General features: G+C 39.7%; 1 protein-coding gene across 1 annotated transcript; it reads left to right on the top strand.

Annotated features, from left to right (window-relative positions):
* Window positions 1-1,517: 1,517 nt before the first annotated feature.
* LOC125234582 (E3 SUMO-protein ligase PIAS3) lies at window positions 1,518-18,071 on the top strand. Its single transcript, XM_048140878.1, is given in 13 exon segments — window positions 1,518-1,663; window positions 3,708-3,858; window positions 5,620-5,756; window positions 9,527-9,704; window positions 10,311-10,412; window positions 10,582-10,689; window positions 11,102-11,234; window positions 13,691-13,925; window positions 14,042-14,202; window positions 14,840-15,043; window positions 16,182-16,228; window positions 16,231-16,351; window positions 17,971-18,071. Coding segments are annotated over 13 exon segments (1,716 nt in total). The 5' UTR covers window positions 1,518-1,625.
* Window positions 18,072-18,645: the final 574 nt, after the last annotated feature.

The following is an 18,645-nucleotide window of genomic DNA, read 5'->3' as shown; positions in this document are numbered from 1 at the left end:
CGGTAAGTAAAAGAAAGTACGATCCCATTTGAAATAGGTTGCACCGTTGCAGATTGTGTCGTAACTTATTAGACATATAACTACGGCGAGGTCGTTGATAGAATCTGAAAGAAGTGAAGAAATATTTAATTGAATCCCGAGCGTAGCGAGTCATTGACACAAAGGTACTGATTTTACACAACATTTGAGGAAAATAAGAAAGCTCTTAGGCTTACGGCATCACAATTATTTCTCTCGCTCTATTTTTGGACATAGCCAAAGTTTAGTTTGTAAGCTTTATCGGTTGTTATTACTAAGCCTTTTAAAACTAATTTCAAGAATTTAGTTCTATGTCCAAACAGGGACAGGGCGTAATTCCTAGGTAATAAAATATCTTCTTGTGTACATATTCAACCGAATAATAGTTTATCGATATCGATAGAATACAGGAAGTTGTACCGCATTATCGACTAGGAACCGGTAGTGACACAAACGAATAATGATGTTTCCTCTTAATGCGTTCGGAAACATGTATCTATGTAGTACTAATAAAGTTAAAGTTACATTACTGTACAATGTACTATCAGCTGCAAAAGTGGATGGCGAATTTATCAATGAATTAATTCATAACTTCTCCATGCACTTTTGCAGCTGATAGTACAAGGTGATTGTTTCGTACATAATGGTACCTATCTCACCTATCTGTCTGCCTGTCTGTCAAGACCCTGTAGAGTGTGTTCGGAAAGAGAAGAGCCGTGGATTGCATGCGGACCCCAGTCACCCCATACATTTTACGACTCTTCACTTTCCGAACAGACTAGCTCGGGGAGGCGTAGGCGTATATATCGACTTCAAATGACTACAGTTCCTCAAAAGTGAAACGAATAAAACGTACTATATATATATGAATTCTATGAAGGGAACACAACATACCTAATCTAATAGCCAACAGGGTACTTCTCGTAGACCTAGAGTTAAGAAATTAAATTAGGTACGTGTATCCTATACGTATCTAATTTAATAGGACATAGGTATAGATAGGATATTATTTACATCTGCAAAAAATCGATATATGAAACGATATTCATTTATAGTATATACATTTGATTAATGTTGGATTGCCTAATAATTCAATTCCATTCAGACACCAAATTAACGCAGCAATTTAAATCTGTTTTTATATCCGAACGTAATTTCAACGTTTCGACAACCCTACTAATTGGGATCCGGAAATGATGCACCAATTCTCTATTTCGTCTGTGGTCACTTCCATGTATGTAAGCTTTATATTTATGTTGACGAAATAAAGATTCACTATGTTCCATGTTTTCTTCTAAGGACTAATTCTTTTGTGGATGAAATATGTTGAAGCCAATAGCAAGATCAACCTCCAATTATTCTGTAGCATAGCATATACTTTCCTAAACAAATTTTAACTTAAACACAAACGGCCCTTTAGCTTAACATGTAAAGGCATATATAGATGTTACTTAAAAAAGTAAACTGCTTTATTGTTAGTCTATGTCCAACGTGGCGGCTGAATAATGCAGCAGGCGTCAAATAGTGTGGCGTTTTGTAAGATATTCGTAAATAGTTAAATTAAGTGTTACTAAATGTCAGTGTAATTTTTATGACTTATAGTTAATATGAGTAGGTATTACGATTACGGTAACGCGATATCATGGTGAGTAACTTTCATTTGAACACCTGACATCCATATTGTTTGGGTTCCGTAAACGTTTTTTCCTAAAAACTTACTTTTATAGAATATTCGTATGTTTGTTTATCTGGCTACCAACATTTCATATTAATAAAAAAATGTTTCCTGGTGTATGGTGCCGCTCCAATTTAAACATTTTCCAAATTCGCGGCTTGAGGTGCTCTATGATAAGTCAAGGCACAACGTGAACCATTAGGGTCATTTTGTACAGTATTAAAGATATATATTATTTTCTAAAAAATCATATAGCACAGTAAACAATTGCTGGCTTCGTACAATCAATGAAAATTTGGCGACCGGCCTTTTAGTTGTGGCATATAAATACAAAATTTTGATTTTGATTTATTTCTAGTAGCTCTCATCAGTCCTTTTGATGACGACGCCGCAGCCATCGTCATTTTGTTTTAATGGTCCTTTAGCTACTTTATTACCATGATTTGTTATTATCATACCCAAACAATACATATAACATGACAATCTTTTGAAAGAAGTATCATAATACTTAATCACAATATCAGATAATAAATTACAAGTTCAAATTCATGATGTATACCTATGAAGTTTTATATCTAAGTATGTATATCTAATTAGTCCTGTTCGCGTTTTTTTTTTTTACCTTAAATTTATATAATTTTTGTTAAATATAGTAATTTCTATAATGAACTTTTAAAGAATATTTAATAAAAATGCTTTCTAACTTTTATATTGTCTACCATTCAAGAGTGGACTGTAAAATAAAGTTCTAGAGAATAATATTTACAAAATGATCAATTATAATGTGACTTTTTATTTAATTTTTAAGCTTGTCCCCATCCCTCTTGACTGTTGCAAGTTTCTCTCACATACAATGATTTGTTGTTTATGTGTCCACAAGCTAGCCTTGACTAAAACACTAAACACCTAATGCAATCCTGCTGTGTTGTGTAAAGTCCAGGCTGACTATGGAGCAACTTGTTGTTAATGGTATACTTTTCTGGAAAATTTCATTGACAGGACAGTCATCTTATTTCTCTTATCTTTAGCTCCAGTGTCCCGAAGCCACTCCCGGTCTCATTGTAAACTTATAATATACTTTTTCTCCTTAGCAAGCTCCTTCACAGCTGCAGTGGAATAATTTGTCAAAATAATCAAAAAGGCAACACCATCATTGATCTAAATTATCGTAAAACATCGTAGAGGACTTGCGGTTCGTTTAGTGGTATTAAAGCTGAAAGACATGTTTTAACCATTGATGACTAAAAGTAATTATTCAATTGCAGATGTCACTAGAGCCCTATCCCTTTCATCTAAATTTGGCGCTTAGTGTAAGAGAAATAAGCAGACGGCCGTGCAGTGATTTTCCACAAGAAATTTTCCAGAAAACTCCCACAGTTGTGTAGTTGACTTTTGACTTACGTCCATTGTGACGGCTGAATTTCAGTTGACATGAGATGGTCGCTCATCAACAATGGTTAAAACACGATCTTCAGCGAGGGTAGGAAACGCGGCACCGAGTAATGCGGCACCCTCCGAAAATGGCAACTCCGAACTTAGATCGCGGCTCAAAGCTACTGAAAACGGACGTTCGAATAAGAACACCTACTCTAGGCAAGTGTTACCTCCCAGTCGATGCTCCAGTGTGGAAGTCGGAGTCTAACAGTTGATGCATGATGGCTTCGGTGTTGGGGCGTTAGTGTGTGTTGCTATAAACTGCACCTGTTAGGTTGCGAGACGAATGACAGAACAAGCAAATTCGAATTCTATTTCAAGCCCCAATAAAGTCCTATACATGAACATGTGTGGTGCTACGCATGCACTGCTTCGACTGTTGAGTCAAGCTGCACAATGTAAAAATGCAATAATATTTTGACTACTTCTAATATAACCCCTGGAACGCCATTGTCAAAAATCTGAACGAATAACCATCAAAATATTAAAATTGTCTGGGACAGATCTGGAACGAGGCGTTAGAATACCAGTGTAAATTGGAGACAAGGGATAGTGGCGATGATAGTTTATGATTGAACAGGAACAACCAGGCACTAGGGTCGGGCGGCGTGCCGGGCGGCGCGCAGGGTAAGGACCCGCTGGCGCCGGGGCTGGCGCAGCGCAACATGTACCAGCACCCCGCCGTCAGCGGCTACAACACGGACTCTCGCCAGCAGGGGATGCCGGTCACGGTAACTTTTACATACATTTATTTACCGCTACTCTAACCATTGTATGTTTCGGGTTCCATACCTTAAAAGGAAAAACCGGCCAAGAGCGTGTCGGGCCACGCTCAGTGTTGGGTTCCGTAGTTTTCCGTATTTTTCTCAAAAACTACTAAACCTATCAAGTTCAAAACAATTTTCCTAGAAAGTCTTTATAAAGTTCTACTTTTGTGATTTTTTTCATATTTTTTAAACATATGGTTCAAAAGTTAGAGGGGGGGGGACGCACTTTTTTTTTCCTTTAGGAGCGATTATTTCCGAAAATATTAATATTATCAAAAAACGATCTTAGTAAACCCTTATTCATTTTTAAGTACCTATCCAACAATATATCACACGTTGGGGTTGGAATGAAAAAAAATATCAGCCCCCACTTTATATGTAGGGGGGGTACCCTAATAAAACATTTTTTTCCATTTTTTATTTTTGCACTTTGTTGGCGTGATTGATATACATATTGGTACCAAATTTCAACTTTCTAGTGCTAATGGTTACTGAGATTATCCGCGGACGGACGGACGGACGGACGGACGGACGGACGGACGGACGGACGGACAGACAGACATGGCGAAACTATAAGGGTTCCTAGTTGACTACGGAACCCTAAAAACCAGAACCCATTCAGGATCACTTTGTGTGTCCAGTGTCCATCTGTCAGTCAAGACCCTTTATCTCGAGAACGCGTGAAGGTATCGAATTCAAATTAAAACCATGTAGTCACATTTATAATTTTATTCTATAAAGCTGTGAAAAAAATCGAAATTCCATCTAAATGCGAAAACAAGAGCGTGTTGGGCCACGCTCAGTGTAGGGTTCCGTAGTTTTTCGTATTTTTCTCAAAAACTACTGAACCTATCAAGTTCAAAACAATTTTCCTAGAAAGTCTTTATAAAGTTCTACTTTTGTGATTTTTTTCATATTTTTTAAACATATGGTTCAAAAGTTAGAGGGGGGGGACGCACTTTTTTTCCTTTAGGAGTGATTATTTCCAAAAATATTAATATTATCAAAAAACGATCTTAGTAAACCCTTATTCATTTTTAAATACCTATCCAACAATATATCACACGTTGGGGTTGGAATGAAAAAAAATATCAGCCCCCACTTTACATGTAGGGGGGGTACCCTAATAAAACATTTTTTTCCACTTTTTATTTTTGCACTTTGTTGGCGTGATTGATATACATATTGGTACCAAATTTCAGCTTTCTAATGCTTACGGTTACTGAGATTATCCGCGGACGGACGGACGGACGGACGGACGGACAGACAGACATGGCGAAACTATAAGGGTTCCTAGTTGACTACGGAACCCTAAAAAGGGTCGCAAAACATTTACTTTTCTAAATTCTCATGGGAATCAAAACTAATAGGAAAATTTCAATTCCGCTTTCCATCAGGCGGACCGTATGCTTGTTTGCCACCGACGTAGTATAAAAAAAATGTATACTTGTTGAAGAAACCAGACGTTCTAAAACTATGAAATTTAAATAATATCTTATACTATACAAACAGAAATAAAACCACGAATAAGAAAAATGGAAGAAAGCCTAAGAACCATGTCCAACTCGCAATTAGCTGGTTTTTTTTAATTTACATTCCTGTTAACCCATTCATTGCTGGCGCCCGCATGCGCATTACAATTAACATGTATTCGTGATGCGAATTCGCGTCTCCGGCAATGAATGGGTATTAAAAATGGCGGCTGAAAGTAGGTGTATTCGACAGGCACGACAGAACATGTACGCGAGCGGCATGTACCACGGGTACGGCACGCCGGGCGCCGCGCTCGCGCCCATGCCCTCGCCCTCGCCCACCGCGCCGCTGCCGCCCTACCCCGTGCACCCCGACGTCAAGTTCAAGAAGTGAGTACTGCTACTTACTATCGAGTTATTCCCCTTACTTATCACCAAGTAGCTTCCAATGGTACCTACTACTGGGACCTTACATCTCCTTTTTTTCTCCAATAGTTGTCATTAGAGATGGGCGGCGGGAAAATACCCGGGGTAGATATCGGGTATTTACCGGGTATTTACCCAATCTACCCGATATTTACCTTTTCTACCCTAATGGGTGGGTATAAATAAATATTGTAATAAAATGGGTCATAAATTGAATTTAATCGTGAAAAAATGTTTTCTTCGTATTGTATAATATATTTATATTTTATTAATATAGTTCTATAAACATATATCGAAGTATTTGTATTGAATAAGGAATTTGTTAAATATCATTGACATGCTTGTGTGTTTGTTACCTCCTCCTCCTAAACGGCTGAACCGATGGGGATGAAATTTTGTGTGCTTATTATAGTTCCTCTCAAGTAACAATTTCTGGTCCTATAGTGGTCGAGGACACCAAATTAAATCACACTAAATGGTCCTATAAATAGTCTATATTGGTATTGTAGAGCCGATTTGGCGCAATTATGCAGCCATTTAGTGATATAATAGGCCTATAGCAGTATCATCCGTGACGTTTAAGGTCTATAATGGTGATGTAATGATGACTATTGTGCTAATTTGTTGACATAGAGGACACAGTAACGCTATTATAGTATCAATGTATGCTATAGTAGCATTTGAGATTCCGTTATACATGTTATTTTGTTCTATAATAGCAGTTGCCGTCCCTTTTAATGCGAAATTTCTAAAATAATTTAATGTGTGTAATATTTAACAAAAACTGTTCTAAACGAGGAACTTAACGAAAAGTGGAACATACGCTTTTATAGTTCGACTATATCACTTATTATACGCATTCACTGCCATAAGCCCGCCATCGTGGATTCAATTAGGGTTGCATGAGAATTTAACTATGATCCAGTTAACTTATAAGTTCTTTATATAGAAAACAATACTTGTTTTCAATGTTTTACTATAGAAAGATCTTTTAAACAGTATTAATAAATGTTGTTTTCTTTTTAGTATGACAAATCTAAACTACAATTGGTCGCTATGTGTATTTTTAAAGTTAATTTCTAGAAAAACACTGTACGGAACCAGATACCGCATCTTTGGCCTGATTTCATAATTACGATGTATAAACACCATAAAACAGCCTTTTAAGGTCAAAATTGTCATTTAAAAGTAATCGTTTTCTACTCTTATATATCTGATTTGGTTTATAAAACATATAGTAAACTCAGCTATAACGCTATTGTGTTTTAAAAGAGATACCGAAATCATTATCAACAGGTCTGTGATATTTAAAGAGTCATTGTGGCGTATACGGCGATGAGATATATCTATAATGGTATTCATATCACTACTATACAGTGTTAAATACTATAGCAGTGTTTTCCAAAGCCACTATATCCCAAAATAGTGGTATAGTTAGGTTTTAAATCTGTTAAAACACAACTACTAAAAATACTATAAGCGGCTTGTTGGTAACCTTAATAGCGCAAATTGATTGCATAACAGTGATTTCTAACACCATTATACAGTAATATTGTTCTATAATAGTCATATTTGATCCTGTTATAGACCAGGCCTATAGCGGCTCTATAAAATGGTGATATATATGATCTCAAACTCGAGACAAAAATTAGCATCTACAAGGCGTTAATCATCCCTGTCCTTTTATATGGAGCAGAGACATGGTGCCTCTACAAAACAGACGTTAAAAAAGTAGACACTTACCACCTGAGATGTCTGCGGTCTATACTTAGGATCAAGTGGCAGGATCGCGTCCCCAACTCCGAGGTCTTGCGTCGTTCGGGATTATATGGCATGGAGGCCATATTAATGCAGCGGCAGCTTAGATGGTGTGGGCATGTCCTTAGAATGGGCGACCACCGTTTGCCAAAAACTATTCTCTACTCTGAGTTAGCGGCGGGTAAGCGAAGGCACGGTGGTCAGCACCTGCGCTACAAGGACGTGCTCAAACGACATCTGAACGCTTGCGACATCGACCATGAGCGTTGGGAGGAGCTTGCTGGGAAAAGGTCATCTTGGCGAACTACCATCTATAACGGTGTTAAGGCATTTGAGGATAACCGCCTCAAAACCTTAGATGAAAAGCGCCAATTACGAAAAGAGAGACCTAAGCCCTCCTACGTGTACACGTATAACTCCGCTGGCGAACTTTATTGCCACCCGTGCCAGCGAGTATTTAAAAGCAAGTTCGGCCTAGCCAGCCACATTAGAGCACATGTAAGGAAACGTCGCCGTCATCGAAAACGATGAGGAGGACTATATATAATAACACCTTTTAGCGGTACAAGCTTATAGAGCTAAAAGGTGTTACTGGAGGCTTTTATACGACAGGCGGTCACGCCGAAAACCTTTATACGACATCTATAGTAGCTTTTAGCGTCGAAAACCAAAATTATAGCACTAAAATGTTACTTGCTGTTTGTTTGGTAAAGCCTACTATCTAGCCGAAGTCCAGTATCTAGCCGAAGTCACATAGAAGGCATTATTACAGTCCGAATTCAAAGCAAGTGTTAATTAAAATCACACATGGACGTGGCGCTTGTTTAACTAAGTACAAACTAAAGTATAAATATCCCATGAATAAAAATAAAAAAAAGTAACTGACCGGTCAAGTGACTTATTGCACCCTTTCAATACGGATGCAACTACCTGGCGTTTTGCAAAGCTGTGACCTCATTGGCTAATGAATTTGAATTTGTCTGTCCACCGTGTTTAAGTTAAGTAAGTTATTTGAATACTTAGTGGGCCTAAAACATCTGGGGAATACAACTTTTTAATTGAATGTGGTAAATTACACATGATATATGGAATATTTGGAATCTCTGTTAACATTTTAATATTAGTTAGTCAAATATATATATTTATTTTAGTAGAAAAATATATTTCAGTCATGTAAATTAAGAATAATCTTTAATTTCATAGATTATTTTTTATACCCGCTCATTTGGGTAGATACGGGTAAATACCGGGTAGATTGGGTAGATATGGGTATTTTCCCGGTATTTACCCGTCAGCGCCCATCTCTAGTTGTCATCGCTACTAACTTGGCGGTAACTAGTGGGAATACATCCCTTAGGGTGATTCATATTTTATCCGTGTTAAAAAGTTCTATGTCTCACCCCTCAAATTGTTCTCTGGTACTAAAAATCATTGTAATTTTTTTTTCAGAATTTTTCGTTACATTTTAGGGGTCGCTACCGCGTTGAAAATTTTAATTCTCCATACAAAATTATATTTTTTTGATATGACAAATCATTGTGTATTCGTGTACCTAAATTTTGATATAACATTACAGCTTAATTTTTTTTGCATGAAATTCGTATTTTAAGAGTTTTAAACACTGATTTTAGTGGATTTTAACGACTTATACCAACAGTACATGAATAAAATTATTAAAAATCAAACGAAATTATTCCTAATACCAAATATCCTCAAAAATAGCTTTAAATACCTTAATGCATTGTTTTAGACAGAAAAAACGAAAAAAATATATAAAAAAATCATTTTGTATGAAAAATATCACATCATCTTTTAAACCTTAACTCTGCGAGACGTACTCGTTTTCAAAAGGGTCACAGAACTAGAACTGTACAGTCTCCATTAGCTAGCTTAGCCTTTAGTAGTACCTTGGACAGCTCCTTACTTAGTACACTTTTGTGCTTCGGAACCATGGGTTAACTTCGAATTTGTTTCAGATTGCCGTTCTATGACGTGATGGCAGAGTTGATGAAGCCGACCACCATGATGCCGACACAGGCGGGCCGCATGCAAGAGGGCGCCTACCAGTTCCACCTGACACCCGCACAGGCCACAGACATCGCCTGCGGCAAAGATATTGTCGGCACCAGCAACAAACTAGACTACGTTATACAGGTGAGAACTAGACAATACTCGTATCTACTATGATTCTCACCCAAGACACGCAGACAATTCAAACATTATGGTACATCCATAGCAATAAATATGTGCTCTCGTGCAGAACTATTTTGAACAGCTGACCGAGGGCCGCCATCTTGCCGAGCTAATTTCCTCTGGCGAGGCAAACGTGCGCGCATGAACACGGACATTGCCTCGCGAGGCGTGCGGTCAGTGTGGACCTGGCTATTCATTAGGGAATGCTTCATTTACAAGGTAGTAGCAATAAATTAAACATCTATAGGATTTGCTACAAGAAAATACTGTGCCTACCTTGCGAAGTGCGTAGACCCACGACATCAAGAGGCCAGATTTAAGACTTATTTTACACAAGCTTTTGCCCGCGGCTTCGTTCGCGTTAGAAACAGGCAAAAAGTAGCCTATGTCACTCCATCCCTTCAACTATCTCCACCTTCGTCAATTCGTCGCTTCGATTTGCAGTGAAAGACGGACAAACAAACAGACACACTTTCCCATTTATAATATTAGTATGGATTATCTAGTACATGGCAAACAACTAAACATACATTAAATAGATGGCTATATTGATTTGTTTGTTGACAGGCCCAACTAAGGTTTTGCCTCCTGGAGACGACGTGTGAACAAGAAGACTGCTTCCCGCCAAGTGTTAATGTTAAAGTCAACAACAAAATGTGTCCATTGCCAGTGAGTATTTCTCTCGTCTTCCACACTTACGAAAATATTCAAAAAATGTCACGTCGGTATCGGCAGAACGGTTCCCACAAAAAAAATAAAAAAGAGTTGTGATTTTTTATTTATTTTGAAAGTTTAAATGATTTAAGCCATTATAAATTAACCTTCTTCATGTTTTTAGAACCCAATCCCAACAAACAAACCAACACCGGAGCCGAAGCGGCCACCGCGGCCTGTGAACATATCGTCGCTGGTCAAACTGTGTCCTACCGTGGCCAACACAGTGCAGGTACAAACATTACTAACATACTTTTAAACTCCAACAAGTCGGTTGTTCACCAAATATTTCAAAAATCTTCAATCATACGTTGGAATCAAAGAAATCATAAAATAATGGAAAAAAGTTTAATTTCACTACATGTTATGTTATAAAAATAAATAGAATAAAAATCATTTATTGCAAACAAAAGTCCATAGGAGTTAGTCCTTATTACTAAAAACCTTAAAGCTAGAGTTAATATTATTTAAAACTAATAACACTAACTAAAACTTAAAATAGCCAATGGCCCGCCACATAAGGAAGGGGCATGCAGACAAATCCAGTGACTCATCAGGGGCCCGTCCCACGATTCCGAAACAGTGCTCAGGATTATAATGGGGCATAAATGTATGATGTATGATATGAGCTCCTTTCACAACAGGTGACGTGGGCGTCGGACTTCACTCGCGCGTACGTGCTCAGCGTGTTCCTCGTGCGCAAGCTGACCTCCGCCGAGCTGCTGCTGCGGCTCAAGAACAAGGGCACCAAGAACCCCGACTACACGCGCTCGCTCAGTAAGTCTACCTTTATTTCAGGTTTGACTCAATCACTGATCGCCTTGAAGCAAAGACATGTAACTCCTTATAGACGGATAAAGTCTAAGACAAAAACGTACGCCCTAGAGAAAAAGGTACGGTGGCCTAGATGGCGTTACACCTTTGGGGAACGTTCGGCTAGATGGCGCTAATATAATTACTAGCTTTTACCCGCGGCTTCGCCCGCGTAATAAAAGTATTCATTAAGATTTTCATTTGGATCCGTAGGGACCGTAGGTTTCTCTGTAGGTATATTTATCTGCGATTATTTCGATTGCACATAATACTTTTGCTTGCAATGATTGTAGAAATATTACACATCGACCACAGCGTAGGTAATTCTATATACGCTGGGGAAACCTTTATAAACATCCCACATAGCCCGTATTTCGACACTATGATCGGTGGGTAAAAAGTACTTTTTTCTATTATCCCTTACAATTTTTTACATTTTGCTTATACTTATCGCAAACGTTATCTTCAAGCAAGCAAACAACGATCGTCTTAGAGCACATTGATTGTAAGAGACCGCCGAACGATTATCCGTATCCCGCTAACGATACCCATATTATCCGTATCCGTATCCGTATCGCTATCGCTGTCGCTATCGCTATCGCTGTCGCTATCGCTATCGCTATCCCTATCGCTATCCCTATCGCTATCCCTATCGCTATCCCTTTCCCTATCGCTATCCCTATCGCTATCCCTATCCCTATCCCTTATCAAGATGTTTAATGATATAACAATTTAAGTTCTCGCGCTTTGTACACATATTTAAAGTCACATACAGGTCGAACGCGATTAATTAACATTATTTTTACCTTTTTTCCCAACGTTTCGGCCAGGTTGCACTGGCCGTGGTCGCGGAAGACTGACGTCCCAGCAAAATGTCACCGGAGATGTAAACAACACAAAACTACCCGATATTAATTTATATAAATGTTCGGGGTAGACAAATAAATATAATCTACCCGCTTTTAGTTAATGTTTATTTCCCACCATGTTTATTTTAAAGGTAAAAATAATGTTGATTAATCGCGTTCGACCTGTATGTGACTTTAAATATATGTTTAATGATTTCTTATCAAGTGCTAAAATATAAAGTTTCATGGTTTTATCATTTAAAATTAAGAAATCCCATACAAACTTTCAACCTCTTTTTCAACCCCTTCATCCCTTTTCTTCGAAATAAAAAGTAGCCTATGTTCTGTCTCAGGGTCTAAAGATTGTCTGTTCCAAATTTCATCAAAATCGGTTGCGTGGTTTAAGCGGGAAAGCGTAACAGACAGACAGACAGACAGACAGAGTTACTTTCGCATTTATAATATTAGTATGGATTTGACATTTTAACACATGTCTAGCTAACAATATGGGCCAAATGGTCAAAACTGAGGTTCAAAAGTTTTAAGCTTGTATCAAGAGATGGCAGTCTATGCACTGTGATTACACATTTTACTTTGAAACTAACTCTCTATGATACTCGATCCTCTTTGCCTTGAAGCAAAGACATATAACTCCGTATAGACAGATAAAGTTTAAGAAAAAACGTACCTCAGTACCATACAGAAAAAGGTACAGTGGCCTAGATGGCATTACACCCTTGGGGTACGCTCAGCTAGATGGCGCTAATATTAATATTTAACATTTTAACACATATCAAGCTAAGAATATGGGCCAAATTGTCCAAACTGAGGTTCAAAAGTTTTAAGCCTGAGTCAAGAGATGGCAGTCTATGCACTGTGATTACACATTTTACTTCGACAGTAACTCTCTATAATACTCGATCCTCATTGCCTTGAAGTAACTGGTGAGTGTTGCTCAACGTGCATCTACTGTAAAGCTACAGGAAAACATTAATTACATTGAAACCCATATTGTGATTTCGCACTTGTACGCAAAATATTCGTATCGCTTGTGCTAATTACTGTTCGCCCAGTACTCAATGAAAGTAATAAATGTATGCGTCTTTCGTGCCAGTCAACTCGACTCTCGAGCAAATTCTCGTTTTAATAGAATGCAGGTGCAGCGTAACGTGATAACGCAATGTCACGCTTGAACTTTAGCAAAGTTTCACGTTGCGTGTCTCCAATACGCGGTCTTACTTCTGAAGCATTTGCGCCATTAACAGATTGTAATTATTAGCCAGGTCGCCTGGGTCCACACAGAGCGAGGCGCGTCGAGAGGCAATGTGTGCTGGCGCGGCAAATATCCAATGTAGACGTGCCTCCGCCGAGGCAGGTTCTTCAAACGAGCTATACGCGCGCTCGGCCGAGGCATATCTACATTAAACATTTGCTGCGCAAAGAAATTTCCTCGTGGTGTGTGGACCGGGCTATTAACGCACAGCACAGCGATTTTACTTCTGCATGTAGCACATTATCTTTTCCTATTTTGTACGCAAATGTCCCTAACACTAATAACATTCTTCCTTACAGTAAAAGAGAAGCTGTCAGAAGACTACGACAGCGAGATCGCGACGACGTCCCTGCGCGTGTCGCTGATGTGTCCGCTGGGCAAGATGCGCATGTCGTGTCCGTGTCGGCCGGCCAACTGCCCGCACCTGCAGTGCTTCGACGCCTCGCTGTTCCTGCAGATGAACGAGCGCAAGCCCACGTGGGTGTGTCCCGTGTGCGACCGGCCCGCGCTCTACGACTCGCTGGTGGTGGACGGGTGAGTGTCGTGTGTCCGGCCACTGTATCCCCGTATCTCTTAGTTACCGGACTCTGAGTGATAAATCAAGGCTTGCACGTGGCTTGCGTCTAGTTAAAGTTTGTTTCTCTTCGCAGATACTTCCAAGAAGTGCTAACGTCGCCGCGGCTGGCCAGCGACTGCAACGAGATCCAGCTGCACGCGGACGGCAGCTGGTCGGCGCACGCGCCGCCGCCGCGCGCGCCCACGCAGGCCGCGCCCGCCGCCGAGCCCGTCACGCTCATCTCCGACGACCTGGGTCCGTACGCGCATTCATACACTATGTACTTACTCATAGTATGTCTTACCACTTTCTGTCCACAAATGTGCTAAACGCCTGTTTGAATTCTATGTATATGCAAAATTTCTCGAGTTTGATGTTCTTCACTTTGTAAGGCTAGGCGGGGTTACCCTCATCTGGCAGAATAATTTTGGTCAGAAAGACACTTCGCATAACATGTTTCGCAGAAAAACTTTCGGTCGAATGGTAATTTTGCAGAAAACATAGTAGGCATTATTACTACCACGCATACAACACATTTGGCAGAATATTGTTTCACAGAACATTACTTTGGTCGACTTTGATTTAGCATCATTTTATGTACCATAATAATCGTATAGCATACTATTACAACAGCAGAATTATGACACGCTTTCGAAAAGGAAATATTGTCCCAGAGCCCGCGTTAGATACGACGACGAGCGAAGCGAGGAGTAGTGTTAGGTATCTTGCATCCCCAACACATCTGACTCGCTATCAAAAACGCGATACGACCAGCAGCTGACGATTTATTCACAATAGCTTTTGAAAAATTATGAAATGGAAAGAGGCAATTTTTTTTTCCGATTTTACGAATTGAAAATGTTTTCATCAATTTACTATCTTCATTCAACAGAAGTCATACCAGTAGAAGCTGGCAACAACGCCAAACGAGCAGCAGTCGGTGAGAACCGAACGCCAAAAGCCACAGAGGTTCTCGTAGACTTAACCTCAGATTCTGAAGATGAGCTTCCATTGAAGAGGAAGGTGCCGCAGCCCAAAGCCACGCCGCCAGATGACATCACTATCAAGACTGACGACAACTACTCTTCTTCCAATGGTGAGTATATCTTTAGTATAACAGAAACAGACAAGCGGGCTGATAGTTAAGTAAACGTATATGATTGCAAATTCGGACGTGGAAGAAAACACCGTGAATAACTCGTAACGGCCAGGGAGAAATAAACGTCGAAACTTTATATGATCTATAAAATATGATGATTTTGTGATTCATATTCATGTGTTTAAAGTCGACGACGTCAAGATGAAAGAGGGTGATCCTTCCCATGAAATCGTGATGAAAGAGGGTGGTGAGGGTCCTTCTTATCGGCCCTTTTCATTTTGGGATCGGTTTTAGGGACGGACGCCCGGTATGTTTCTAAGTGGCAAAGAGGATTGAGTATTGTAGAGACTTACTGTCAAAAGTAAAATGTATAATCATAGTGCATAGACTGCCATCTCTTGACACAAGCTTAAAACTTTTGAACCTCAGTTTTGACAATTTGGCCCATATTCTTATGGCTGCTGTACACATGGGGCCAACCCTTGGAGCACCCCCTTGGCCAAGATAAGAGCCGCTGTTTACACATTGGTGAACCAATCACTTGGCATTGGCCCTTCATAAAAGATGGGCGTAGAATGGAAAAGGTAAGTAATAAATAAGGAAGATAATTCTAGGTCATTCATGTTGTCAGCAAAATTTAATTAATAAATAATAATCTATAAACTGAAATAGATACCATACACTAAAGAAAAAGCGATCAAGCCCACTGGTGGCAAAGCCGTGAGTCGAACCCGGGTCTCCAGCTATCGCGGCTGACGTGTTACCGCATGCACCACCCCAAACATCTATTCAAACATTTTATGATCGCCGAGGTAGCCGTCGAAATGTCTCTAGTGTATGTTATCTCTTAACTACTGATTTATCCTTATACTGTGTAGATACCATAGAAAAAGCGCCTTACCAACTCTAAGGGCGACAGGGGAAATTTTGACGGGTTCTCTACATTCTAAAGAACGCAGAACTCTGAACGCAGAACTCCAGAACGCTCTCTGTCTGCGCACGCTCTTAGACTTTATCCGTCTATACGGAGTTACATACGGAACGGACGTCCGCGCCATGCCGCCCGAATTTGATGGTGCAATAATTTAGGATCGGCTATTTTGTTCGTGAATGATGAGCGTATGTGTTCCTGCAGGTGTGGAGGCGGTGTCGTCGTCGGGCTACCGATCCCCCGGAGCGGGCGCGGGGGCACGGGCGCGGTGATCTCGCTGGACTCGCCGTCGCCGCCCGCGCCCGCCTCGCCCGCGCCGCCCGCCGACCCGCTGCCCGACGCGCCCGCGCTCTCCATCACGCCCGTCGACCACTGTGAGTATACGTACAAGTCTCATCACCATACCCATACATCCCGCTTTGCGATCACTCTACTCCGCGCGAGTCGCGAGGCACGTTCCTGTCGTTCCTCGTCGCCGCGTCTACCCTGGAAGCCTCGAAGCGTTGCGTGCTCTATATGCACCGAACTATTGGCGCTTATCATCAAACGCCGATCGTTTCGTTCTCGAACGAAGACGTGTGATTATTATTTTCGTTAAATTATTAACTGTAGATATTAATAATCGTTTACTTATTATGAAAGCGACATAATCACTAAATTAATTTAAAACAGGGTGGCCCAAAAATACGTTGACAAACGTTTGTTTAATTATTTTTCTGTCCTTACACGAATGATTGTCCTGCAAATGAAAATGTGAAACCTTAATAATTTTTGACCAAAAAAATAAAATCTTCTTCAAAATATCCTCCCTTTGCTTTTAAGTACAAACGCAAATATAAGAACAAAAAATTAACGATATGCCGCTGCACCTCTAGTATGACTTTCGTCTAATTTATTGCACGTATAGCTTGTAAAATATCTTAATTGTTGTAATCAGTAAACAGGCTAGAGTTTTAAGATTAATTACAAACTATAATTTATAGTTTTAAGTTGGGTGAATTTACTTAAGTAGGCTGAAACGTATCGAGCTTATGAATCTGGGAAAAATGTCTTTACACAATTGGTCTACATTGCAAACCTTGCGGAATGGACATGAATGCTGTTGAAATATCCATGGTGTATGTAGAAATATACAATATATATAGGCCCAAAGAATATTTTCGGTAACTTCGATATTTATTTATTTTTTAACATTTCCCTATTTTTTGTCAACATAATTTTGGGCCACCCTGTATAATGAAACACAGAAAAATATATTTCGAGCGGGTACAACAAAAGTCATAATTTCTAATGCTGGAATCATAATTCTGATAAAAAGTCCTTTTTACATCATAAAGGAATATGTAAGGGAAGACTTGTAACTCCATACATCAGTAAGTGCGGGTTATTTGTATAGATATAGTTAAGTGACATCTAACATCTAGCAACAATCACACGTCAATCACGCGTCAACTAGCGTAAATTAACAATACTGCTACTTGTCAATAGATGTCGGGACGAACGAAAAGTCTAATGCTCACCAATTTTCAGCTAATATTACAATAGTATCAATCAGTATTCTGTTTTCAATTCCTTCTGCTTGTAATATAAGTTGTAAACTATTCTAATATTATTTTTTTGGCAGACGAGACACAGTTGCCACCTAGTATGCCACGCGTGATTGTCGCTAGATGTCACTTAACTATGCCTATACAAATAACCTGCATTTACTGATGTATGAAGTTACAACTCTTCCCTTACTTATTCCTCTATGTTTTACATGAAACTTAATAACCCACACGAGGGATGAAACACCACTAAAATTGAAGCGAACAAACTAATTATGAATACGGCCAATTAACACCGTACATATTTTATGACCAACATTTTTAAAATGGCTCCAACCACTAATTAGATTATTAATTCATGAAGATTACCATAGTAATAATTAAATCTGTAGTACCGCCACATACCACACTATCTACTTGTATACTAAAACAAAGGGCATCCCCAGGTACCAGCAACAGCGAGCGTGAGGACAATGACACGGCGCCAGCGCACTGGGCGCCCTACGCCGACTCGGACCGGGATTCGCATGATTCATACAGAAGGTAAACTAAAAACTCCATTACTTATGCCTTCAGAAACGTATGCGGAACGACCTACCATTCAATAGGCTACTTGCCTTCTAGTCAAATAAGCTTCGTTTTGAGAACTGTCAACTACTGTGAACTAATATGAAATTGTGCCGAGTGACGTCACGGTCAACTGATTTACTTTTAATATTTCTCTCAGACTTATAAAATAGAAATTGAGTTTAAAAATAACTTCTGTCCATGTTTTTCTTATAATTTTCTGATGCTTTTTTTTCCGTGCATGGAATAAAATATAAAAATTTTACCTTCCAATAAAATTGTTATTATTTTGCCTGGTATATCCGAGGTCTTATATAGAGAGAGTACGTCGTAGACGTCGCATCGGACCGATAGATGACGCCATCGTTCGTTGTAAGTCGCTCCGGCGTCACACCGCCGCGATGTTGGTAGTCCCGTTTTCCCCACCTGCAACATAAGGCTCCTACGCGCCCCGGCCCGCCACCAGCCACCCTCATTGTTGAGGAGAAGTGCCGACGGTATATTAAGCCTACCAGGAAGGCATCACTCAGACCTCGGATATACCAGGCAAAATA

Source organism: Leguminivora glycinivorella, chromosome 16 (assembly GCF_023078275.1).
Source record: "Leguminivora glycinivorella isolate SPB_JAAS2020 chromosome 16, LegGlyc_1.1, whole genome shotgun sequence".
NCBI classification, from domain to species: domain Eukaryota; kingdom Metazoa; phylum Arthropoda; class Insecta; order Lepidoptera; family Tortricidae; genus Leguminivora; species Leguminivora glycinivorella.
This window is presented reverse-complemented; position numbering and strand designations above follow the sequence as displayed.